The sequence below is a fragment of the Pogona vitticeps genome, chromosome 9 (genome assembly GCF_051106095.1).
Source record: "Pogona vitticeps strain Pit_001003342236 chromosome 9, PviZW2.1, whole genome shotgun sequence".
Taxonomy (NCBI): domain Eukaryota; kingdom Metazoa; phylum Chordata; class Lepidosauria; order Squamata; family Agamidae; genus Pogona; species Pogona vitticeps.
The window spans coordinates 17,085,780-17,111,032 of NC_135791.1; the positions used below are offsets into that span (position 1 = coordinate 17,085,780).

General features: G+C 41.9%; 1 protein-coding gene across 3 annotated transcripts; it reads left to right on the plus strand.

The window, feature by feature from the left end:
* The first annotated feature begins 1,969 nt into the window (after nucleotides 1-1,969).
* PROSER3 (proline and serine rich 3) lies at nucleotides 1,970-23,723 on the plus strand. Of its 3 annotated transcripts, none has more exons than XM_072979717.2 (13): nucleotides 1,970-2,040; nucleotides 11,223-11,355; nucleotides 12,208-12,316; nucleotides 12,902-13,200; nucleotides 13,391-13,536; nucleotides 14,513-14,574; nucleotides 15,658-15,737; nucleotides 16,294-16,445; nucleotides 17,623-17,813; nucleotides 18,860-19,483; nucleotides 20,005-20,176; nucleotides 20,696-20,777; nucleotides 22,982-23,723. In XM_072979717.2, exons 2-13 carry the CDS (start codon nucleotides 11,333-11,335, stop codon nucleotides 23,046-23,048), a joined length of 2,007 nt encoding a protein of 668 aa, XP_072835818.2. In that variant the 5' UTR covers nucleotides 1,970-2,040; nucleotides 11,223-11,332; the 3' UTR covers nucleotides 23,049-23,723. The 3 variants fall into 3 exon arrangements, with proteins under 3 accessions (XP_072835818.2, XP_072835817.2, XP_072835820.2); XM_072979716.2 differs by having other exon boundaries at nucleotides 2,024-2,154; XM_072979719.2 differs by having other exon boundaries at nucleotides 2,024-2,154; nucleotides 11,223-11,343.
* Nucleotides 23,724-25,253: the final 1,530 nt, after the last annotated feature.

The following is a 25,253-nucleotide window of genomic DNA, read 5'->3' on the forward strand; positions in this document are numbered from 1 at the left end:
CAAGGGCCCATCTAGTCCAGCTTCCTGTATCTCACAGTGGCCCCACCAGATGCCTCCGGGAGCACATGAGACAACTAGACACCTGTCTCCCGGTATAATAAACTCCAACTGAATTATAGCAAATCTAAAACTATGGTTTTTGCTAAAACATGGACATTCAGCTGGAATGTCAAGGGAAATAATATTGAACATGTTAAACAATTTAAATAGGTATACAGTTTAACTACAAACACATCAGCCTTTGGCATTGTAAAACATTATTGAATTCTGATGGGGTGACAGCATAGACCATTGCCCGTTTCCATTTGAACAAAGGCAATTCTTATGTGTCAGCAACTATTTAAATGTTTAACACCAATATTATACTGCAAGTGTTATATGGCATCCCCATTAGCTCTGTAGCGGACAAAAAAGCTCTACAGAGAACCATTAAAATTGCCCAGAATATCATCGGGCTCCAGCTACCAACCCTGGATGACATCTTCACATCCCGCTGTCTAAGGAAATCACATAGCATCCTGAGAGACTCTTCCCATCCTGCTTATAACTTTTTTGAACTGTTACCATCTGGCAGAAGATATAGAACAATTAAGACTCGGACCACACGTTTTCTCAATAGTTTTTATCCCAGAGCTATAATTGCAATTAATAATGAGCTTAAAGACCACCAGTAGTGAATAATTAGTTGGACTGTGTAACTTGGCCTGCGGTGTAGATGTTTGTATTTTTAGTGGGGGACTTTTAGTGGGTGGGGAGTGTTTGGGAATTTTATGTGTGTGCATGTGTCTGGTCTCTGGGTGTCTGTGAATTTCGTTGTATGTGTATATACTTACAATGACAATAAATTATTATTATTATTATTATTATTATTATTATTATTATTATTATTATTATTATTATTATTATTATTATTTGGATGAGTGCTATGGACTGCTAAGTGGAACTGATCCATGTGTCATTTTTACAGAACATGTTAGGGATGTCAAGATGTGTCTCTTTTGCCATTCTGTGTCTAGAAGCAGGCCAGTCCTTGATAAGAAAGTTGTTGCACTTCTTTTGTTTATATCTCTTTCCCACACCCAACCTTGCTTAGGCATCCTTGTAAAGGTGCAAACCTGCTAAGTACAACTCTTCCAACATATAATTCTGGATTCCTGTCTCTGCAGTTTTCAAACCCTTCTGGTCCAGCCAGTGATAATTACAGGTGTTCACAGTGCTCTAGGGATACACACTTGTTTAAATGGGGAAATATATTGTGCCCACTTCAAAGATGAGGAAGTGGGCTTGACCCACAAAAAAAAAATCACATTAAAATACAGAAGTTAGTCTTTAAGGTGCCACATTTTTGTCTTCTTCAATTTTTATTTTTGGCCAAATTTGTTTTGTTGGTGGATCACAATCCCCTTCTTCAGGTGCAAGAATTATGTATCTAGAAAAGTGGATGCTCATTCAAAAAAGTTCACAATAAAAATGTATTAGTTATCAAAATGGCATAATATTTTATCATTGTCCCACATTGTCTCCCAATTTTGCCAGTATGTTGAGACAGGCTAATGCAGCTACTGCTTTGAAAACTCATTTATACGTAAGCCGTACTGAAAAACATGACTTGCTGCCAGTTAAACATGCTCAGGATTATTCTACTGGTTGATCATCTTTTCACAGAACTAGTACGGCGATTATTTTGACTTGACTACACTCAGGTGTTTTTGGACTGCAACTCCCAGAAGTCTTCACCACCAGCTGTGCTGGCTTGGGGTTTCTGGGAGTTGCAGTTCAAAAACACCAGAGTAACCCAAGGTTAAGAACCACAGGACTACAGCCAAGACTCTTTTAAGAGGGCATGACGGTATTTGTAGTTTGGGTGCCCACCCGCAAACGTAAGATGCGTCAGGAAGTCAACTGTTTCAGTGGAAACGATGCTAGGCGCGCAAAGCTTTCTGGGAATGGTAGTACTTCGCTGTTGAGAAAATACTGTTACCCGTCATTCTCTGCGCTGAATGAGTTCCGCCTTTCGGTTGCTAAGTGACCGCAGGGGCGGTAAGTTTATCTGGAAGTGAGCGGGAAGAGCCCTGGAAAAAGGGGTCGTGATGGGGAAGTGCGTAGGATGACTAACAGGGGGGAGAGGTTAAATTATTACAAATGACTGACCAGGTAGGTAAATTGTGTGGCCTTCCTTGGAAGGCCGAGCTAAAACATCGTTACTAATTGGGCTTCCAGTTCAGGAATAAAGGATAAACGCAGGCTCTTGTTTTAAATTAAGCCCGGAAAATTGTGAATTTCTCATATATTTTATGCAGTTTCCACACTTTCTGATCTGTAGACTCTCTACCTATCTAGAGTGGCCTTCATGTTATAAGGGTTCAATGATTCAAATAGCGGGAGGTGAGATGGATAAATATTACTCAGTGCTTTTTCTCAGATAATTATTCCTTTTTATACTGTGTCTTTATGCTCAAAGAGGTGTGCTAGCGTGGTCACAGTAAAAATGTGAGATTAAAAGCAATTTCTAGCTTGAATAACATAAAAGCAAATAAAGTGAACAAACAGTTATTTGGTTCACTTTATTTATTTTGTTGTTTACTTCAAGCTGGAATTTGCTTTTAATCTTACATTTTTACTGTGACCACACTAACACACCTCTTTGAGAATAAAGACACAGTATAAAAAGAAATAAAGGAATATTTGAGAAAAGGCACTGAGTAATATTTAACTGCGAATATACTTGGGAATGATCAGTATTTAAATTTTGCAGGAATTCCTGGTTGTGAAAGGTATTTCTTTTTTGTAAGCCAGCACTATAGGGCTGCAGAGTTACAGTTATCCAAGACAAACCATTAAAAAGCATATCTTTGCCTGGAGATGGTACCATTGTCTTTGAAATGATTGGAGGCTTGATTCAGGATGTGACTACTTTGCCATTTATCTTGATCTTCTATTAATTCCATTATCCACCATCATTTGTTGTCTTGGTACTAGACCTGATCCAGATTGCAATTTTTTTTATTGACTCCAGTAGTAATGTGATCTGTTACCATTAGCAGATAGTGACGGTTTATCTCTGTGCTGTAAAATTCATACCTACTGATTTTTAGGGGTGAAGAACAAGCCAGGCTGCCTTTTTTTCCTGTTCAGTTAGTAACTCTGCCTCAGGTTAAGACCTCTCAAGCTTACCTATGAGACTTTTAAAAGACTTTTTTAAAACATTGCAAAATTATATTGTACTTGCTTTTGATAGCTGGGGTAAAGATTTTAAAAGTGTGTAGGTTTTGCTAGGTAAATTAGCATAGTAATGCTTTTAACATGTATGGGTGTCTCTCTGTAGCTAACCCTGTCATTTTTATTTGTTTTTTCATACTCTGTAATTTTAGTAGCCAATCATGACAGTGTTTTACTCCTCTTCTAAACTCAGTACATTGTTATTACCACCACCCACATTAAAAAAACATTTTTTTTCAACTTTTTATGGCATGATGAATTCTACCTATCCCAGAGTATGTTTGCATCAAGTTAGAATTTTCTTGGGTTGTCAACATATTTTCTGTTAGACATTCTGTGACTTCAACAGTTGTATAACTGGAAGACATTCCTATCATGGGGGACAATGGCGGGGGAAGCAATGCTTACTGATCTTTTTGTTTACTACTTTGATATTAAAGCACAGGAGTTCTGTCATGCAAAGCTTTAGCAATTATGTTTGTATAGTAAAGCAGTTCAGCGTTCTTATCTTTTGTTGCTTGATTTTTTTGGTGCAAGAATTATTTGTTTATGATAATAGAAGAATTACAGAATTTCTAGCTTGGGTTCATTGCAGCTCTTTCAGCTGTCACAGAATGGATTGTGTTACATGCCAGAATAACACCACACTTTTCTTAGGTTGCTATACCTATTTGAAGTTTGATTTGTATGATTCCGCAAGTTTGAAGTGAAAGGTGTTGCTACTGCCTGGCAGCAAGCCTTAAATTGCTTCCAAGTGGTACTTCTTAGGAAGCTAAAGGAGCTTCAGCCATTTATAATAACATTTAAAATTAGCAGGTTTGGAATACAGATTTATGTGTCTCATAGTGCTGATCTCTTGCTTGTATGTGCTTACCAAATACAGGAAGACAACACTGGTGTGAGTAAGGCCAATTCATTTTGCATGCTTATCAGAGGTAAAGTCACATTTGTTTCAATAGAGCTTACACTCAAGTAAGTGTGCACTGGATTTTCTTTATGGTTTGTGCATTTCCAGTTGTACTCCAGTGTTGCAGTCGAAATGGTTAACATTTGGAAAATCAGTTGTAATTCCAAGCTTTTATGGTTATCAGGCATTTTAAAAGGTCATGCAGATGGAGCTAAGTTTTTTGGCAAACGGTTAAGTCCTTCTGAACACAAATAGCTGGCTAGTTTCCAGTTTAGGAATTGACACAGTGTTTTGTGGGTAAATTCAAAGTGGTGTTTTAAGAAAAGGCAACAGAGTTTTGTGCCATTCTAAAGGCTAACTAGTTATATTTAACATAAATTTGTATGGACTGAAGCCCATTTGTTCAGCTGCATCTTGTTCGAAATGAGTCTTAAGGACTCTGAATCTGTAATATACTTTTTGCAACTGCCATGCTATGTACACTGTTTACTTTGGACCAGGTTGAATAGCTCTTGGGTTTTAATTTGAATTCTAGTTCTCTTTCAAGCATCTCATCAATACCATTTGACTTTTAAACAGAAGGAGCCTTTCAATGGGCTTGCTTTATGTTAATTAACTTATTTGTTTATTTACATTTTTATCTCATCTAGCTAGTAGGTAGGCTACTACTGTGGGCAGCTACCGAAGAGAACAAAGTAATAAACAATAATATCAAGAACAACAAGAAAACAAAAGGTTCCAAAATATAACCAAAGGAACCATGTAAAATGCAAAAATGTTAATGGCAGTTGGACTGTCAAGGAGGATACATAAGAATACATAATAAAGGGTAGACTGTAGAAAGGCTTGGGAAGAACACCCAGATATTCCGTTGCCTCTTAAAAGCCAGGAGGGATGGGGCCAGTTGCACCTCTGGTGGGAAAGGGTTCCAGATTGAAGTGGCCATCAAAGAGAAGTTGCGGTTTCAGGTGACTGATTTCTGGGCTAATTTGGGGTGGCCAAGTGGAGCCTCCCAATATAAGAGGAATGGGTAGGATGGGTAGGTGTTTTGAGGTAGATGTGCTCAGCCAGGTTTTGCTAAAATTTGTTTCACTTCATGCATGTGTCCATGAAATTATGATCTTGTGATTTGTAGGTTCTAGAAACCTTGGAAGTGGAACATGATGCAATTCAGCTCTTCTGCCATACTGTCAAGGGTGCTTCTGATCCTGACTGTATTAGCACATTTACAAATTAATACAGTGAAACCAGTTACCTTGAGAGGTGCTGAGTGCTCCAGTACTGGGGGCATTCAAGAGAAACTTGGACAACCTGGCAGATATCCTTTGACTTGTATTCCTGCATTGAGCAGGGGGTTGGACTTGATAGCCTTATAGGCCCCTTCCAGCTTCACTTCTCTATGATTCTATGAAATTAAGAACTGGACTTTTTGCTCCTACTCTTTCCAGTTTTGCTCCTACTCTTTCCCCTCAAATCTTTTTTACTTAATAAATTTATTTATTTAAGACATTTATAGTAATAATTGTGTGTTGGTCTTGATAACTAATAGTCTTGATAACTAATTTTTGATGCAAGTATTGCAAAATGAACAACATTGGGATTTACTGCTTCTAATTTTGGAGAACAATGTGATTTTTGGATTAAAAAGAGTATAGAAAATCAAGTATCTAGAATAGATGTCTTCCTAGAATTTCATAAAGAATGTAGTGAAGTTGTTGTTGTTTAGTCGTTAAGTCACGTCCGACTCTTCATGACCCCATGAACCAGAGCACGCCAGGCCTTCCTGTCTTCCACTGCCTCCCGGAGTTGGGTCAAATTCATGTTGGTCGCTTCGATGACACTGTCCAGCCATCTCTTCCTCTGTCGTCCCCTTCTCCTCTTGCCTTCACACTTTCTCAACATCAGGGTCTTTTCCAGGGAGGCTTCTCTTCTCATGAGATGGCCAAAGCATTGGAGCCTCAGCTTCAGGATCAGTCCTTCCAGTGAGCACTCAGGGTTGATTTCCTGTAGTGTAGTGAAGTAGCTGATTTGAAAGATTTTTCAGGTAACCCACAAGCACTGAATCCAGTTCTTTTAAGGAAGGGATTATGTTAGCCAGACTTTTGCTTTGAGTAATTTAATTTTATTGGCTTGTATTGAGTTTAATTTGTGCCAACAATATCTTGTACGTGTTTTACCTGGAATAATCACATCACAGAAAGTCTGAAAATGCTGAGACACTCTTCTTTTATTCCATTAATGCTGACAAGTGGGGCATCTGCCAAAAAAAGTAGGACAAGCCAGAAAATAGATGAGGACATTTACTTTAGAAGAGACTTGATCCAAGCCTGAGCAGGTGCCATAAAGTAACCACAGACTGTTTAATCGCATTGGGGTTGTTAATGTTCTTGTCTTTGTGCCGCCATATTCAAATGCAAAGGCAGTCTGCTTCATGAGCCAAGCCACAGTGGCATTCTTGCAAGCTGCCAACCTAAAGACATGGCATTGAAACAAGGCACAAAAACACTGGTGTGGCTTTAACCCTTTTGCAGCAGACAGAAGGGTCCAGGCTTGTATTTTGTTTTTGTTTTTCTGGCAGTCTGGCAACTTCACGAGAATAGTCAGTGGCCTCTGACACTTCTCTGAGTAATGTGAATAGTGGCATCCTAATTTATGAATAAGGGAACACAGGAGGGGTGGGGCGATTGGGACAGATGTGGAGCTGACATCTTAAACTAATGCAGTCAACTCCACTCCTTCGCAGAGATGAGTGTTTATCAGTAAGAACTCTTGAGTACTAGAGAGGTCCCCAGGAACTGTCGGGTCACATTATCCCTGCTTGGTTAAATTATGAATTATGTACAGTACTTGTTTTATTAAGTTCTGTGATGTCAAGTTTCAAGGAATGATTTTTCTACAAGAGGAGGTTATCTTGCAGTGTTTGGGAAGCCTTGAACAGTGCAGATTGAAGTTCTGTAAATTCTTGCTTTCAGTCTTTGCTGCGCCTCTGCAATTGATTTGCAGTTTTATAGCATATCAATAGCCTATGCTGAAGCATGTGTACCATTCACTTAATCTGCCAGTTTGACATTGAAAAGTTGCACAAAGTAATGTAAATGCATGTTTGCTGTGCTTCCGCCTATACTGGACTGAAGAGAGATTTCTCTGCTGCCTCCCCAAATGTTTTAAAAGGTGTCACAAGATTCATTATTTTTATTTGTTTGTTTGTTTGTTTGTTTGTTTGTTTGTTTGTTTGTTTATTTATTTATTTATTTATTTATTTATTTATTTATTTATTTATTTATTTATTTATTTATTTATTTATTTATTTATTTAATATCCCGCCTATCTGGTTGGGTCAAGACCACTTTAGGTGGCTAACAACATAAATACTACAATAAAATTGATATATAAACAATTATTAAATGATAAAACATTTCACAAGGTGGGAGGAACGATAAAGAGAGGAAAAAGGGTGTCAGGAGGCATCAGGGATTTTCTGATGGGAAGGCCTGCCAAAACAGCCATGTTTTTAATGGATTCTTAAAGATACCCAGCGAGGGGGCCACACGAATCTCAGGAGGTAAGTTGTTCCAGAGGCGAGGAGCCACCGCCGAGAAGGCCCGATTTCTCGTCTTTTCCTTCCGGGCCTCCCTCAGCGTTAGGCTCCTCAGTCTCACCTCCTGGCTCGCACGAGTGACACGGGTAGATCTTGGTGGGAGTAGGCGTTCCGCCAAGTATCGAGGCCCTAAACCGTTTAGGGCTTTGTACGTGAGCATCATCACTTTGAAGTCGATGCGGAAACGGATGGGCAGCCAGTGCAGTGCGGCCAGAGTGGGTGAGATATGTTGGAATTTTTTCACTCCACTAAGTAATCTGGCCGCCGCATTCTGCACTACCTGTAGTTTCTGCAGCAGCCTCAAAGGTAGCCCCACATAGAGCACATTACAGTAGTCTAATCTTGAGATTACGAGCGCATGCACCAAGGTAGTGAGCGCCCCGACATCGAGGTAGGACTGCAGCTGGGTTATCCGCCTGAGATGAAAAAAGGCAGTACGGACCACCAACACCACCTGGAGTTCCATAGTAAGTGCTGGGTCCAGATGGATCCCCAAGCTGCGGACCCCATCCCTGGTGGGCAGAGTCACCCCCCCAAAAGAGAGGGAGCTTCCCAAATCCCCAACTGTGGGGGTGCCCACCCTCAGTACCTCCATCTTGTCCGGGTTCAGCCTTAGCCCGTTGACACAGAATATCAATATCAACATGTAGGAGCAGAAAATCTTTTCATCTGGTGATAATCTAAAAGAGGTGCAGATGCCCTTGAGCCATTGCTTAGTTTATTTTCCTTCCTACCCCACTGGCAGGTTGCAGGATTTGGAGGTAAACTGTAACGGTGACAGACACAGTAAGAGGAAAAGTTGTATCAGATATTTTTTATTTCTTTCCATAGTCAGCCTCAGAGGAATGAGAAGTTCCTTGTGCCACACCACTTTTATTGTTTCTGTTGTGCTATGTAAATTAGGAGACATCAAGAACTTTCAATTAGGAGGCTGAATAAACATGTCTGGCCCTTGAAAAACCTGCAGTAAAAGAGTACCCTAAATTATGTGCTAGTAGTTTGAAAGACCATTCCAATTTTAAGGGGAATTTCTTTCCATGTATGCTGCATTCTGCCTCTTTTCCTCCCCGTAAACATGTTGTTCCAGACAACGACAGTACTACACAGCACATGTTCAATTTGTGAAAGTATAGCAACACAAGATATCCATTTACCACTTATTCAAAGGTGCATACAGTGGTGCCTTGAGTTGCAAACTTAATCTGTTCTGGAATGATGGTCGTAACATGAGTTGGTCATAACTCAAAGCGTCATTTCCCATAGGAATACATTGAAACATGATTAATCTGTTCTGGCGGGGGGGGGGAACCATTCCAACAGGGACTAAAAACACACTGCAAGACCCATCATACACCCCCCCCCCAGCCCAAACTCTAGGAGCCACAGAATCAAACAAACCCGTTCCAGCAAGGACAAAAAAAACACACTGCAAGAAACAATGTAGTGCTGGCTTCTCCATCTCTGTATAGCAACCAAAGAGAGTGTACAGGGTTACTGTATCTGTTGGGAAGCTCTTTTGCTTTTGTCTCTGTCATCATGTGAGCCAGGATGTGGCTTTAAACACACAGTGCAAAGAAAAGGGATTCGGCATCAGCACAAGGGCGTGTGGTCTCCCAGGCAGAGGGCTCAGGGGAAATGACAGTCTCCGCCTGCCCCTGGGCTGCAGGGTGCAACTGTAGCTGCAAGTAGCAGCCTATGAGATTGTCACAGTAATCAGCATAACAAGGAAGCATTCCCATATGGCCATTGGCCACTTAACTCTGTTAGGGACAGAGTCTGTATTTTTGAAATAGAACCTGAGCTGTCTTCCCATCCTCTTCTCTCAGATTATAGGGCTGATGGTGTGAAAACACATGAACAGGTTAGATCAGTGTAAATAAATTTCCTTGGGCTGCAGGCACACTGCTCTTGGATATCTTGCAGAACAGTTCCATGTTGCAATAAATGCAAATATGCTCTTGCAGGCTGGCCAGTTCCTCCATGCTTTTAGAGAGCTAGACTCTCTCCTCCTCATAGGAGTCTCACTGATTTTCGAAGAAAAGCCCTGAAGTCTGTTTCAGCCTATACCAGCCGAGACAATTGCTTGCTTTGCCTTGGGCAGAAGCTGTTTTTTGAATCCATACTCCTCTGTTGCCGGTGCTGAGCTGTGAGAATTGTACAGGGAGATGTTAGGACAGAAATGGCTCTACCTTTGATCAGAAGTTATTTGGAGTCACAAATTTCCCCAAGACAAGGGGATTCATGTTGTTTATTGCTTCATGGTACAGCAGGGTTTCTGAATGGGATGCTTTTACAGGGGGGGAAAAAGCACAAAAATGGTTGCCTTGGCAACGGCACACTGAAAAAACAAGTGCTGTGGAAATTTCCTCCCCAACCACATGCTGGAGCTAAGGTGGCTGCAAAGAATTCTTTGCTCTGAACCCCAGCAAAGCTGGAAGTCCCGGAAAGCTGTGTAACAGTTCTGTTATGATAGAAATCTTGCCAAGCCTGGATTCCATTACCTTCTGGAGTGGTTCATTGTTAGTGCATATCCAGGACTTGGAAAGTTCCCTGGCCTGGATTAACCAACAAGGGATTATTGGAAAGTCCAGCCCTGGTCTTTGTGAAATGTACTCTTATCCCTCTTCCGCAAAGTTGGGCTGTTCCCAACGGAAGGAAATAATGTTTTGCAGCTGAGAAAGTTGTGGCTGTTATCATTTTGATAGATAAGCAGTGGACAGATTCCTAGCTGTAGGGAAAATGGAAGGTTTTCAGAGTCTGTGCAGATTGGTAATGTGCATTTTTTTAAAATATAGTAAATTCGCATCTTTCTATGATGGAACTCCTAGTGGTTGTTGTAGAGTGTCTAGGTACTTGATAATCCAGGCATGGATCAGACCCAGAGCAATTTCCCCTCAGCAGTATTCTCCATCCTGTACTCTGAGATTATGTCCTGGGAAATGGATTCCTTTTTTTTTCAAATGGTGCATCATTGTTCTTTTTGTACACACTGCTCAGTTACATGTCTAATAAACTACACAGGGTGTCAGATGGCAAATACAGTTCTCTGGACAAATGTAGAGAAAAGCGGGTGTAAGTTAAAGTGTTGGGAGGCCTTCTTAATGGTTGACCCCTTGAGCTCCTGCTCTCTTTCATTGAGTCTTCCAGAGTCATATGTCTTTAGTTGTCAAGGAGGCACAGGGTTTGAGAAACGATCTTGCTAGTTTGCATGCCATATTTATGTATGAGAGTCAGAGTAATAACAATGGTTAAAAACAGAAGCTGGGATTTCTCAATTCAGGCAGGAGCTTGGTAAAGATGCACAGACAAGCCAATGTATATCAGCTTCAGCTCTTCAGCCTATCTATAATATATGGATAATGGTGGTGTTACAGGATGTATCCACATAAAGGAACAATGGGGAGAAAGGAGGAAACCACCATGAGCCCTTGGAAGCCAAGTAAGTTATGCAAATAAGCAGACATATGGCAGATAATTTACTGAAACCTCTTTCTTTAGAGCACAACTTTTGGGAGACCTGTCACCCCATGAAGAAAATTGTCAGAGACAGTATCTACACCGCAGTTAACTCTGTGTCCTTCAGAAGCTGAAAAATCTCCTGAAAAGCAATGGATTCCAAGTATGAGAGCTGGTGTGTACCTTTGATAGAGAAGAATGTCCCATGGAAAGACGGGGAGGGGACTGGACAGCCTGGCCTGGCTAGGAGAAACGAGAGGGGCAGTATATGTGTGGACCTGCAGGTGCTATCCTTTATCCATCATAGTTTACGTTATACAGAAAGAAGTGGTACAGTACTAGATTACAACATTTCAAATGGGAGGGAGAATGAGTTTTGAAAGCTTCCTTGTGTTAAAAACCTTTGTATAGTATATGAAACTGGCGTATCAGGGAAAAGCTGCCCTTGAACTGCTAGTGTTATTTTATTGTATGCATCCAGGACTTTGTTGTTGTTTGGCTCCCCACGCCCACAATTGGAAATCATTTAAAACTAATCCTTGTCTCTGTCTGCAGCAGCACAGTCTAGAATTGTACCACCTCAACACAACCACCTAATTCCCTGTAACATTTAAAAATGGAAGATCAGCCCTGCTGTATTAGATCAGAGACCTAGCTGTCAACTTCCCCCCCTCCCAATAATGGCCAGCTAAATGCCCCACAGTATAGGGAGCCTTGGGTTCAAACACCAGTGTTTTTAGCTAATAGGTTTCAAGTAGCAGGGTTGGTGCTGGAATCTTGTTGCCAGTGAGTACTCTGCTTTTTGGGCTTTTTGGCATGTCTGTATATAAAGGCAGTCCTGATTTCCAAAGGCTGAGTTCTACTGTATTAATACATGTTATGTATTTAATACATACTGTATTATGTGAAATGCAGCATTGCAACTCTGAAGGTTTGGGATTTTGTCTTTTTTTTTCATCCTGGTGGGGACTAGTTAGTGCCAAGGCCTAGTCGCCCTGCTTATATGGATTCCTTATTTTGCCCTTAGTCTGTCTGTATTCTCCACACTGGGGAGTCCATTTTTGGAGACGTCAAATTTACGGAGCTATTATCACCCCTCCCAGGCACAAGCACTGTCGCCGGAGCAGCGAAACACGGTGAGATGGCAATGGGGATGGGCAAATAATAGGCTACAGGGTCACGGGGGGGGGGAGGGGGAAACAGATGTTCCAGACAGAATCAAACTGATCTGATCTCTAGTGATCCGATTTCATGGAGTGGATGGAGAGAAAGGAGCCATGATTCCTCTTTCATAAGCACTGAGTTTCAGATTATGCATTGGAACGTGAACTTTGACCCCTGTTATCTTAGGCCTGTAAGCTAGACATTTGTTATTCTCAGGGGCTGTCAACTAATTTCTTGAGGAACTGAGTGAAATTTGGGAAGAGGCAGGTGTGATCTAGTGATTAGTATATTGGACTTTTGACTCAAGGATCTAAGTTGAGACCCTTTCTTGGGCAGCTGAGCCTAGGAGAGTTAACGTGAGCTTAGAAAGGGAGGGGGCATGCATGATGTCCTAGGAGGAAAGGTGAGGGGGAGGGAGCAAAATAAAGAGTTGTTAGGAGGAGCTACAGGGATAGACTGCAGTCTCATGTCTGTGTTTGAATGCTTCTGGAATGCCAGTGCCAAGCCAGCTCTTTTGGGATTGCTGACTCTATAAACTCCTTTTCCCCGCCAACTAGGTTCTGAGCCCGTCTCGTTTGCAGCACAGGAATTGCCCCGCGTCTCCTGAAAAAGCAGAACCATCCAGCCCTCCACATCCAGGTTTCCTGCCTAACTCCAGCTACCAAGAGGCAAAACCCGCTAAATCAGACTCTACAAGCCCATTCAATGAGTCATGGCCCTCGACGGAGCGCAGTTCATCTGCCCTTACTCCTGAAGGAGCAGTCAGTTTTCCCTCAGAGCAGGCGTTGGGGATCAAGTCATTGCCCTCACCAAAGCCCCTGGACTCAGTCTCAGACAGTGAATCAGTTATTGCCAGGTGAGCTGCTTAACCCTTTTATGGGTGGGCGAGTCCTGGATTCAAGTTGCGTCTCTTCAAATAACTGTTATGTTCTATTCTCCTTTACTGGTTTTTATTCAAGGGCTTGGTGTTCAACACATCTGAGGTTAATAATTAGATATATTCCAGACTGTTCTCCTCAGAAATCATGTTCTACCTCCTTTGCCAGGTATATTGAGCGCTTCCGTTATGGACAGCCTACCAACCGTAGAGACCGCGGGGCAAACAGTGATACCTCCGCTCACTTCTGGTGGCTTGACCACTCATCTATTCCTGGAGGCAACATTTCCAAGAAGGAGGCATCATCATCGTCAGGTACTTAGGACCAACCAGAAAGATACAGCTTTCGTGAGCATAGCATTTTTACTGTGGCAAACCAAACTGAGTGGTCTGCCTTAGTTATAAAAATGGTTGTTATATAAGAAGCAGGATTTTTGTATTTGGAGAATATCTGATATAGATAGGATGCACATACTGTAAAGGGGCATTTGTCTTTGTCCAGCACTTGCCCATTAATTCCCAGCTGTAACAGGAAATGCAGCTTCCCAGAACTGGCTTTTCTCATTGGAGATGCATATGTGTGCCAAACATATTGAAGTAGCAATATATAATTTTTCATTTTGCAACTGTAAGTTAACTTGATATGTGATCTAAGGCTTGTTTTAAAAAATAAAAGCAAGGGTGCTTAGAGAATAGGGATTGAGGGTCCCGGTGAGGCCCTGCCACAGCTGATTATTCTAAGCTATCCTAGCACTTACTGCTGCCAGTCTATCAACTCACCCATAGGTTTCATTTTTACCTGTTCTCAGTGTGTTTTTGAACAAGTATGGGTATAGAAATAATTTAAATAAATTAATTAAAATTCTTTCATCTCAAAGGTAACATTTTTGGGGGCCTCATTCCAATGAAAGGTAAAAAGAAAAGGGTGTGATTAAAATATCAACACATTTTAACTTAAAGCGGTTGCTGTTAAATAAATCTTAGGAGATGCATTTATGCATTTTAGAATTAGGGAAAAACATACAAAAACAGGTAAACAACCAAATAATAGTCTTGGGGAGGGATCAGAGAGCTGGACTGGGGCTCTATCAACCTCAGATTCATGGTCCTTATGTTGGAAGTTGTTTAGGGAAGCATACATTGAGGGTGGAGTTATGCAGGCCTACCTACATATAAGAGAGTCAAAAACTTTGCAGCCTGCAGGGGCCTCCTGGGCACTAATTGTAGCCTAATTGCAAAGATTTCTGACCTTTGTGAGTCCTTGACCTTGAATGAAGACCTTTCTTTGCAGACAGTAGCCAGAATAAAGTGAGAGTGGCTTTCTCCAGCCCTACACAAGATCAGTCTCCTTTGGTGAGTATGGAGGTGCTCTCTAGTGGGGTTTGTTCTAGCTGTTAGGATGGCCATGTTAGCTCAGACTTTTTGATCTCCTCTTATCTTTGAGCCTCGCGGCGCAGTGGTTAAACTGCTGTACTGCAGCCAAAACTGTGCTCACTACCTGGGGTTCAATCCCAGTTGCCGGCTTAAGGTTGACTCGGCCTTCCATTCTTCCGAGGTTTGTAAAATGAATACACAGCTCACCGGGGTGGCAATGTGTAGCCTGTATAATTAACTAGTAAACTGCCCAGTCAGTGCTTTAAGTGCTATGGGGCAGTATATAAGCAGCACACTTTGCTTTTTGCTTTTATCTTGTTTTGAAATGACTGGCAAGCTCAGCACCATAGGGCTGAAAAATACTGTTCTTGCCGTGGGAAGGTTTGAACTCAAGTATCTTTTCTGCTTCATTGCATAATTTTGCATTGGTTTTGATTTCTGAGTCCAGCCTCCTTCACAGGGTTCTTTTTGAGTGTTAAATTAGGATAATTCCATATATTGTGTCCTGACCTACTTAGTGGAAGGGCAGAATATGAATGTCACCAGGTGGTATATGTAAATACAGCTGCATGACCCTCGTCCCAGCTTTGGGGACTCACAAATGAATGTGATACCATGGCATTTGTCACTTACAAGGAGGATTAGCTTTGTTTTTCTGAGTCAATTTTTTGTTCTTTGTCAAGAAAAATTTGTTTTTTAAGGTTCCAAATGTCCAGGCAAGGGGAATCTTGTTAGGTCCTGGTCTGGCTGCTTACCTTGACAGTCCAGCAGGTATTTTTTAAAATCTTATGTCATCACAATTATCCTTGTTTTTGTTATTGATTTATTTTATATTTGCTTAGTTTTCTTTTTGTCCTTAGCTTGTGTTTGTCTACATAAGTGAATCAATATTCTTTTCTCCTGGTCTGTTTGGTTGGCTTTTATATCGCTCCTGCATATAAGCTTGCTTGACTTGCAGTGTGGAACCTACCTATAGACCAAAATACTTTCCCCCTTCCCCATTGCCAGGATTAGAACAGTCTTTCTCCATCCTGACCCCTTCCTTTGTGTATTGTTTTGCAGGGAAGCCCGCAGGATGCTTCTGCAGTGGACCCCGAGACTGTGAGCCTGCAGGAGAGAGCAGCCAGACTCTTGCAGAGAAGGTACTGACCTGTCTTATATTTTACTTGTTACCTTCTAGGCTGGCATCCTGAAATGTAAATAAGATGAAATAAATCCTCCAGCCAGCTAGCATACCCTGTAGAAATTGGGGCAGACCAGGCCAAAGCGTGGAAAAGGGACTTTGGGGACTACAGCCAAGGGGGTAGCTGTATTAGTCTGCTGCAGCAAACCAAGAGAATTTAGTGATACCAGAGGCAAAAATATCTGGGATTACATAAATGGGGGTGATTATGTTGGCCATTTACCCTGCAGTTTCTTCGGATTTGGCAGAGATGAAATCGAGTTAAAAACTGTTGACTACACATTGTGTGAGGCAGCTCAGTGGGGAATCATCTCTTCAGTCAGGAATTTTCTCTTTTTCTTTAGCTAGTAGGACTGGTTTAATTTTGCTCTGATTCGCTGCTCTTTTCTCTACTTTCTGCCCTGTGTGATTGCCTGATTCATTGCAAAGGGCCCCTGTGCCTGCCTCTGGCTTCTTAGCCAGCTTATTCTTTTTCCTAAATTTCCACTCTTTCTTAATGAGTTGCTTTTCTGCAGGTATTCTTCTACATACAGCATGTCCCCCTCAAGCAACTCCAGACCTGTGAGCTCTGAAGGACTTGGGTTCACTCCCACGCCCACCAGCACAGATGCCGAAGCAGATTGGGCAAGGTGTACCCCGCAGGACATTACAGCAAGCCAACACAAAGGTAAGACTTGGCCGACAATGCACTCAAGAGGACATCAGTGCTGTCCATGCCCTAGGGTGATTATAGAAATTGGAAGCAAGGTTCCCGCTAAATTGGGTGCGTGCATGCGCATGACTCCGCTTCCCTGTGCACAGCTCACTTCCTTCTTCTCTCAGCGATCACGTGAGGTTCTGGTCATGATGGAACCAAGTGTGTGTGTGGGGGGGAGTCATGCATGCACGCAGGGACGAAGCCGTGCATGCGAGAGGTGGAGCTCCGCCCGGCAGAGCTGAAAATTAGAGGGTACGTTGATTGGAAGTCATGAGGGGGAAAAGAAGAAATATGTGTACAGCAAATGTGATAAATCAGTATACAGTTACTTAAATTACAATTGCTTAAAAATGCATACTGCATCAATGGGTAGTGCCCATCTCTTGCATTTCCCTCCGTATGTTCCTGCCATGTTCCATTATTACAGTGGTGCCTCACTTAATGATTTATTTATTTATTTGATTTATACCCCGCCTATCTGGCCCAGCGGACCACTCTAGGCGGCTTAACGAGGAAATCGCTTGATGATTAGGTTTAACTTGACGATTGCAAAATGATGGTTTCACTGGGAAAAATCCGCTTCACGATGATCAGTTCCCTACCTCAGGAACCGATTTTCGCATTACGACAATCTAAAAACAGCTGATTGTTGGGTTTCAAAATGGCCACCGGGTGTACAAAATGCCCCCCCCCCCCGTGCTTAGGGACGGATTCCTCACTTTACAGGCACCAAAAATGGATCCCTATGGAGGATCTTCGCTGGACGGTGAGTTTTCAGCCCATTGGAACGCATTGAAGGGTTTTCAATGCGTTTCAATGGGCTTTTTTATTTCGCTTAACGAGGATTTCGCTCTACAGTGATTTCGCTGGAATGGATTATCCTCATTAAGCGAGGCACCACTGTACTCAAATCTCACTTTTCCTCCACTGAAATGAAGACCGCGTACCAGACTTTCCTATACTCACAACAGCTCTATGAGTAGATGAGGCTGAGAGAGAACAATTGGCCCAAATGAAGCTCACCCAGTGTGTTTCATATCTTGGTAGAGAATAGAATCTAGATCTCAAAAGTCCCATTCCAGCTCTTCAGTCACTACACTGTATTACATCGCATTGTAGTCACAATAGTTTCTTTTTCTGCCTCCAGGTGGTCTGACTAGTCTCCCTGCCCATAGAACTCAAAGGTCCCAGGCCTATTCTTCTTTCAAACCAGAGGACGACATCCTATTCCAGTGGCGCCTGCGGCGGAAGATGGAGGAAGCAAGTAAAGCTGTCACCATGATGCCCTCACTAGCCTGGAGGAGTCAGAACAACCAAATAAGCTCGGCTTCTGGCATGGTAAAAACTTGAGATGAATGGCCAGTTCTCATCTGGCTGTGAGAACTCAGGTGCTGGAAGCAGAGAGATCCTGTCTCAGCTAAACCTCCATGAAAAGTTTAGGTCAAAGCAAGGAACATTTTTCCCCTCTGAGAGCTGTGGGTGAGACAAAGGCAAAAGGATGATCCAAAGTACTAGCTGTATTTTAGCTGAAAGTTCAGCCAGTAACAAAACCATAGAAGGAATATTTTGACTTCTGAAAATGGGGGGAGAAATCCATACAAAGGCTAGGAAACCATCAAGTGGTGATGTCATTGGGAAGAGGGCATGAGGATCTGGGGAATCCCAGGAAGGTTGGAATTGATTCCAAGACCTGACATTCCTCATTATACGCCACCCGCCTCCAGATCAAGTAGTGATATTTAATGTATCAGTGGATTATTGAGCAGTAGTTACAAAACAGCAGCTTTTCTCAGTGGCCTCTTATGTGACACATGGCTATTTTGCAGCACAGAAACCAGATAGAAGGTAGAACAGTTTTTACCAGTATCATTTTTAACTGAAGTTTACTGTGATTTGTGACTGTCATGGGTGTGTGTCCATGTACAGTAATACAGTACTTATGGCTGTGTGAGTGTGTACTGCATCTCTGATTTCAAATGAAAAGTATCCTGTTGCAGAGTTGCACTCACATGAAAAGAGCGATATCACCCACAGCAGCTGGCTACCACTAATTAAATAGTTCCTTTTCTGATTTTGAGATGCATGCTACTCATACACAGTGAGCTGAAGTTGCATGTTGTCCAAAACAAAAAAAGGACACTTATGCTGTGCCAGTGGAGCTCTGCGGGAGGATATTGACCATTGAACTGCATGTGCATAAGACTTGGGGATAACATTCTTGTCCCTTTCCTTCCTGCTTTTCCTTTACAGTGAGGTAGAGACACTTATTCCTATTCAGCATGGCAGGGTGTAGAGTCAGGAGTAGACCTGTGTAAATGTTTCTCCTCACTACACCATGAAATACAGCCTGGACTTTCCAGTTTATTGGACTGTGTGCATTACAGGTTGAAAGAGCAGTGCTGAAATCACCAGAACTCACTAGTTGCAGGAGTGAAAGTCGCAACGTTTTGCCAATATCTGAAGCCCAACGAGGTATGAAATATACTCTTGATGAAAGCCAGCCCTGCTGCTGTGCTGGCCCTGTGAGAAAGGGGCTCGGCTCCCAACAGATCAGAGAAACTGCTGTCTTCGGGAGTAGGACAGTAATGGTTGGAAGTCTTGAACCCACTGAAAAGCAAAGACTCAAAGAATCAACTCCCCAGCAGGATTCTGTCCCTGCATTCCCAAATTGTTGTCATATACCGAGGCCTGCACCCAACAGAGAGCAAGAAGGGAAGAAAACAATCCGACAAGAAGAGTGTGGCTCAGCAGTTCCAGTCTCTCCTGTGTCACCAGAGTTTAAAGGACCCAACAAGCCCCCGAGCCAGAGCATGCTGTGCCATGCTCAGCAAATAATTCCATCTGATGAGAGAGCTAACGTTGAACCAAGAGGCCATACAAATCCAAACAGAACTAAGCAGAACTGGAGGCCATTCAAATCCAAACAGAACCCAGCAAAACCTGTCAGAGATACCAGAGAGCCACCACTCAGCCCAGCAAAACATTCTGTCCAGTGCGTCTTGGAAGAGGTATGGAAACATCTGCATTTTAGTCATCACAAAATTTTTTAGTCACCATCAGGTCTTTGAAACTAGTGTTAGAATGTATGCATTTATTAACACTTTTGTCCTACCCTAGATCTAAAGATCTCATGGCAGGGTGCAGTCAATAAAAGCAACTTGAAAACAGTTCTAAAACAATTAAGTCAATGTATAACTACTCAGAATAATTAAAGAATAAACAAAACTCAGAATAAAACAATAGGAGTGAAAGAATTAGCACATGTATATTTAGAATATTTGTGCAAACAAGCAAACTATTTAAATGGCAGAATTCTAGATTCCCCATTTGGTTTTGGGATTGAAAATGATATTGCCTCTAAAAGAAAGAATGTGACCCACCATAGAACATCTGCATGTAGCTGAATAGCCTCAAGTTCAGTCGGCTTACTGAGAGCATCAGGAATGACAGTTCTACCTCTGTCCTTCTTACCAGAAGATATAGGGCACAAAAGAAGAGGTTTAATGGGAATTCTCTCTCTTCTGTCTAGGTGGTTTCTGAAAGGCTTTTCTCCCCACCTGAATCTCCAGTTCTTGAGAGACAAAAACCAAAAAGGAGTTCAGAAAACCGGGACCCAGAGCAGGCTGTGCCAGACCCCGTTGCAACTCCTTCACATCCTCAGCTCCTGGATATGGCTGTGCAGTTATTGGAACAGGCTGAAGGTGGGATAATTGTAAACAGGGAAGGTAGATGTCTTTAAGCATAATTCCAGTGTCGGTGGTAGTCTGCTCAGTTATTTTGCCTAGTTATTTGTCCCTTTGCTTCCTGTGTGAATATTCCATCAATTCTGGACAGGAAATGTGGACCAAGGATCCAGCTGACTATTTGTGACATAGAAGACGGGAAGGGTGCTTTACTGCTTTTGAAACAGGAGCCGTTTCGTATACCTACTCCTTTGTCTTCAGCAAAACTGGGCATACAACTAGATACTCAGTGTAGACAAAGCCCAAAAGTTATATAAAGTGTGTGCATTCTGAGCAAGGGAGTCTTGGTAAAACATTGCAGCAGGAAAAAGGAGGTGTGTGGAGAAAAGATTGAACAGCAAGGGTGGCAAAGGGACTAAATGTTTTAAATAACTGATAGATATCTCAAGTCATTTGGCATGATCTTGATGGAAAAGTGTGAGGACTTGCATTAGGGCAAGAGGTGACGCTCACTTAGTGGAGATTTTTTTTTTGCAGATTCTGATGGCACAGAGTTTGAGGATGATCCCCTGTTGCAGGTGCTGAGACGCCAGAGGGAAGTGCTACGCAACCAGATGAGGTGGGTTCACAAATTCACAAATTGTCCGGAAGCATTCTCACTTGAATTGCTATTTTACCACTGAATTAAGTTATCTCATACCAAGTGGGTTAGAAATAGAAAATCTTCTGTCTTTCTGGATTGACCCCAATGCTTCTCCCTTAGCTTTGGAGCATACCAGGTATCTCGGACCAACTAAACTGAATCAGTAGCAGATATGTTCCCTCTGTGGGTCTCTGTGTCTTTTGCAGTACCTAGATGTGTTCTTCTGTTTATATTTCTCCTTTCCTGCTCCCAGGTTTTGAAACAATTCAGTGAAATGGTTTCCATTAGAAAGTATTTATTATTGTTTTTTCCCCTTTGCCCTTATTTCCAACAAGCTTAAGGTAGCGTGTTTTGTTCTTCTCCACCTATTTTATTCTGACAACTTCCCCAGAGAGTCTGAAGAAAAGTGATAGGTTCAAGATACTTCAGAGGAGAGGAGTGAAGATTGGAACCTCTTATCAGGCACTCTAACCTAAACTTCATCAGCCTGGTGTCTTCCACATATTTTGGACTATATGCCATCCTTCCCGGCTGAAAAAATAAGAGTGCATCATATAGGAAATGCCTAGTAATCTTAAAAGTCAGATGTGTGGCTGATCTCTTTAAAAGGTTCCATGATCACAGAGTGGAGTTTGGTGCTCTGCATATCATTGTGACACTCCCCATGTCTATAAGAAGCAAAACAAATCGCTGTATTTTTCCTTGTATAAGACACTAGTTTTTCCTAAAATCATTACATTAAAAATTGAGGGGCATATTTTACATGGAAGTGAGCCAAGAACATGGAGAGAACAAAATGGCCCATACCTTGCCTCTGTAAACAGGCTTCCTTCAATCACAAGGCTTAGATGCCTCCCTAAAAAACAGAAACAAAATTCAAAATGACCTTGATAGGATGGCGCACTGGGCCGAAAGCAACAATGAAATTCAACAAGGATAAGTGCAAAATACTGCACCTCAGAAAAAGAAACCAATTACACAGTTACAAGATGGGGGATATCTGGCTCAGCAAAACTGTGAGTGAGAAGGATATTGGAATTGTTGTAGATCACAAGCTGAATATGAGGCAACAGTGTGATGTGGCTTCAAAAAAGGCAAATGCTATTTTAGGCTGCATTAATAGAAGTATATAGTTTCCAAATCCCACAAGGTGCTTAGTCTACCTCTATTCAGCACTGGTTAGGCCTCACCTTGAGTATTGTGTCCAGTTCTGGACACTACACTTCAAGAAAGGTGCTAACAAATTGGAACAAGTTCAGAGGAGGGCAACAAGGATGATCAGGCGGCTGGAAACCAAGCCCTGTGAGGAAAGACTGAAAGAATTGGGCATGTTTAGCCTTGAGAAAAGAAGACTGAGGTGTGGTGTGATAGCACTTTTCAAATATTTGAAAGGCTGTCATACAGAGGAGGGGCAGGATCTGTTCTCAATCATCCCAGAGTGCAGGACACAGAACAGTGGGTTCAAGTTAAACAAAATCAGATTTCAGTTGAGTATCAAGAAAAACTTCTTAACTGTTAGAGCAGTACGACAGTGGAACCAATTATCTTTGGAGTTGGTGAGTGCTCCAATACTGGAGGCGTTGAAGAAAAACTTAGATAATCACCTGGTACATATGTTTTGATTGTATTCCTGCACTTAGCAGGGGGTTGGACTTGATGGCCTTGTAGGCCCCTTCCAACTTCACTTTTCTATGATTCTATGATCAGGAGGCTTTGCTTCCTACAGTCAGGAGACTTAGCTTCCTCCATGGAACTGACGTGAGCTGATTGGAACACACGTCATTGGAGCCTGTAGGCTCAGATTCAACAGGGACTCCTCATGTCCAAGCGTTCTGAGCCCGGAGGCTGAATACTCAAAGCGAAGTTTTCTTAATTTTTGGTTTAGAAAAGTGTGTACTGGGGGAGTCTTATGAATAGAAAAATATGGTATACAAGGTAGGCAAGAAGTGTCAAATTGTCTATGTTGGTGGGGAATTTTGATTTTTATATAGTAAAGAGCATATTTGAGCCCTTCATGACACCTGTTTTCTGACAGTGTTCCAAGTTAGATACAATCACTTGATTCAGCTGGACGGATTACCCTCTGATGGTATGGCTGTGTTAATTGTGGTTTCATACTCTGTTGCTATGGGTATCTGACCCTCATATTTGATATGCCTTTGTGCTTTGTTTCCTTGCAGAGCTGTGGATGTCCTGATGGGTCAACTAGAAGTTTATAATTCTGATCAGAACTTCTCTTGTCGATGACAGACTCCTCCGAGTGATTTTCTGCATCTGGAGTGCTTTGAGGGTCCATTTGTCCTGCTCTGAGATTATGGCAGTAGACTGAGCAGAATCAGGATTAATTAATGTTCGGGACTAAATCTGTCATACTCATCCAGCTAGCAGGACCTCTGGTCCTGCTGGCTGGGATTCCAGAATTAAACTTTAAAAAAGTAGGTTTTTTTATTTTTGGGACTGAGCTTTGTACTGCATCTTTTGGATTCCTCAAATATAACTTCAACCAAATGACCTTTTTATTATTAACACTCTCCTGGTTTGGTTGTGCTGCATTCACCTCCTAAGGTAGCATATTGATGGAATCCAACTGACAATTTAATGTGACCAAGCATTGACATGTAGGGTTGCCTCTGGTGCATAGACAGTGCTCTGTTCCCATGGATTCATTCTGTATTTTTTGTATTGTGTTTAAACCTAAAAGTGTCTTTTTGGACTAAAGTGAATTGTATTGCTTTATAATACAGCAGCATCACTTGAAGTGGTGGTGAATGTCATCTGCAGCCTTTTGATTTAGGAAAGAGGCAATGAGCAATGCTCAGGGTCCCAAGACAGAGAAAATGTGTTTTATGTGTATGTAAGCCACCTGTGGATTGGAACTTTGATAAATCTCAGCCATAAATAAACTATTGTACACGTTATTGAGTATTATGTCCCATGTTTCCTGATAGCTGTCCTAGGCAGTTTGCATTGTAAAATAAAACAATCACAACAACATCCAGTTAAAAACAATAATAAAATCAACAGGAGCATCAAAGCAAGATTAGCACTCAGACCAAGAACAGAACTGATTGGGGGTTGGTATCAGAATGTACACAAGTTTTTTTCCATCACTTGAACACCAGTAGTTTAGGTGTACCCCTCTCTCTCAAGTGCCCCCCCAATTGGGGTCTTTTTTGCTTATAGTTCATCTGCCTAAGATTTGACCTGGGCAAAGGCCAGCTCTGTATAGAAGGAAGTATTCTTTCTGGTAGTCTGGCCCTTTGCCCTGGTTTTGTGTTGTATTATCCCATAGATGAGAAATGTCTGGCTCTTCAGATAGTATTGGAATACAGCTCCTGTCAGTCGAGATCAGCATAGCCAGGGATGGATGGTGAGATTTGCAGCCCGAGGAGGGTCACAAGTTGCCTGCTGCTTCTGTAGCTAAACAGATGATTTCTGGGACAGCATTGGTATATGGTTTTGTGAGGAAGGCAAATGATTATGTGATATCTAGGTCTGTAGTAATTGACTTAATATGGCATGAATTTTGCCTTTAAAAATGCTGCTAATCATATACCTGTAATCCAGAAGCCCCCTTCCTACAGTGGCAACTCTGTCTTGTTGGGGAAAACATTCTATGTGCATGATATAGGAGCAGCATCAGGAGTTTCCATTCTAGATAAGAAAGCATAGTAACAATGTGGGTCAAGATGAAAAAACCATAGATTGCGTGGGATAATGTTCTCTCTAGATGTTGTTGGATAGCAACACAGTTCTTCACCGTTGGCTGTGCTGGCTAGGGCTGATGGGAGTTGTAATCCCATAACATTTGGTGGGTCATAAATTGCTCATTCTTGCTACAGTTGGATGTGTTCTGAATAAGACTGTGGGCCGTTTACATGGTGCTTGGAGGGATCAAGCAGATATACAGTATCTTGAATAGCATCAACTTCTCCCTCTGTTGGATTTTGATGCTATCTGTTGAAAATAGTGTTCCTTTCTGGATTGGATCTGAAGTCTATTCAGTCCAGAATTAGGTTGCTAGCAGTAACTAAGTGGCTGCCTCCTGGGTGCTGAAAGTGTTGAACTTCCCTTGTTTGACCCCAGCATCTGGTGCCAAGAGATTGTTTCTGTACATGAAAGTGTTTGTTTGGCTTTCATTGCTAATATCCATTGTCAGCTTTTCTTTCCAACAATTGGCTTAAGCCTTTTCAAAAGCGATCTAAGCTGATGGCCATTGCTGCTTCTTGCAGAAGTGAAGTCTGTAAGTTAATTATGAATTATGTTTAAGTACTTCCATTTGTTTGTTCTGAACCTATTGTCGGTTTCATTGAAAGGTGACCTAGCTGCCTGAATCTAATGTCAAAAGGATTTAATTTTAATGTATTCTTGAAGGTTTTCATGGCTCAGATCTGATGGTTGTTGTAGGTTTTTCAGGCTGTTTGGCTATGTTCTAGAGGCTTTTCTTCCTAA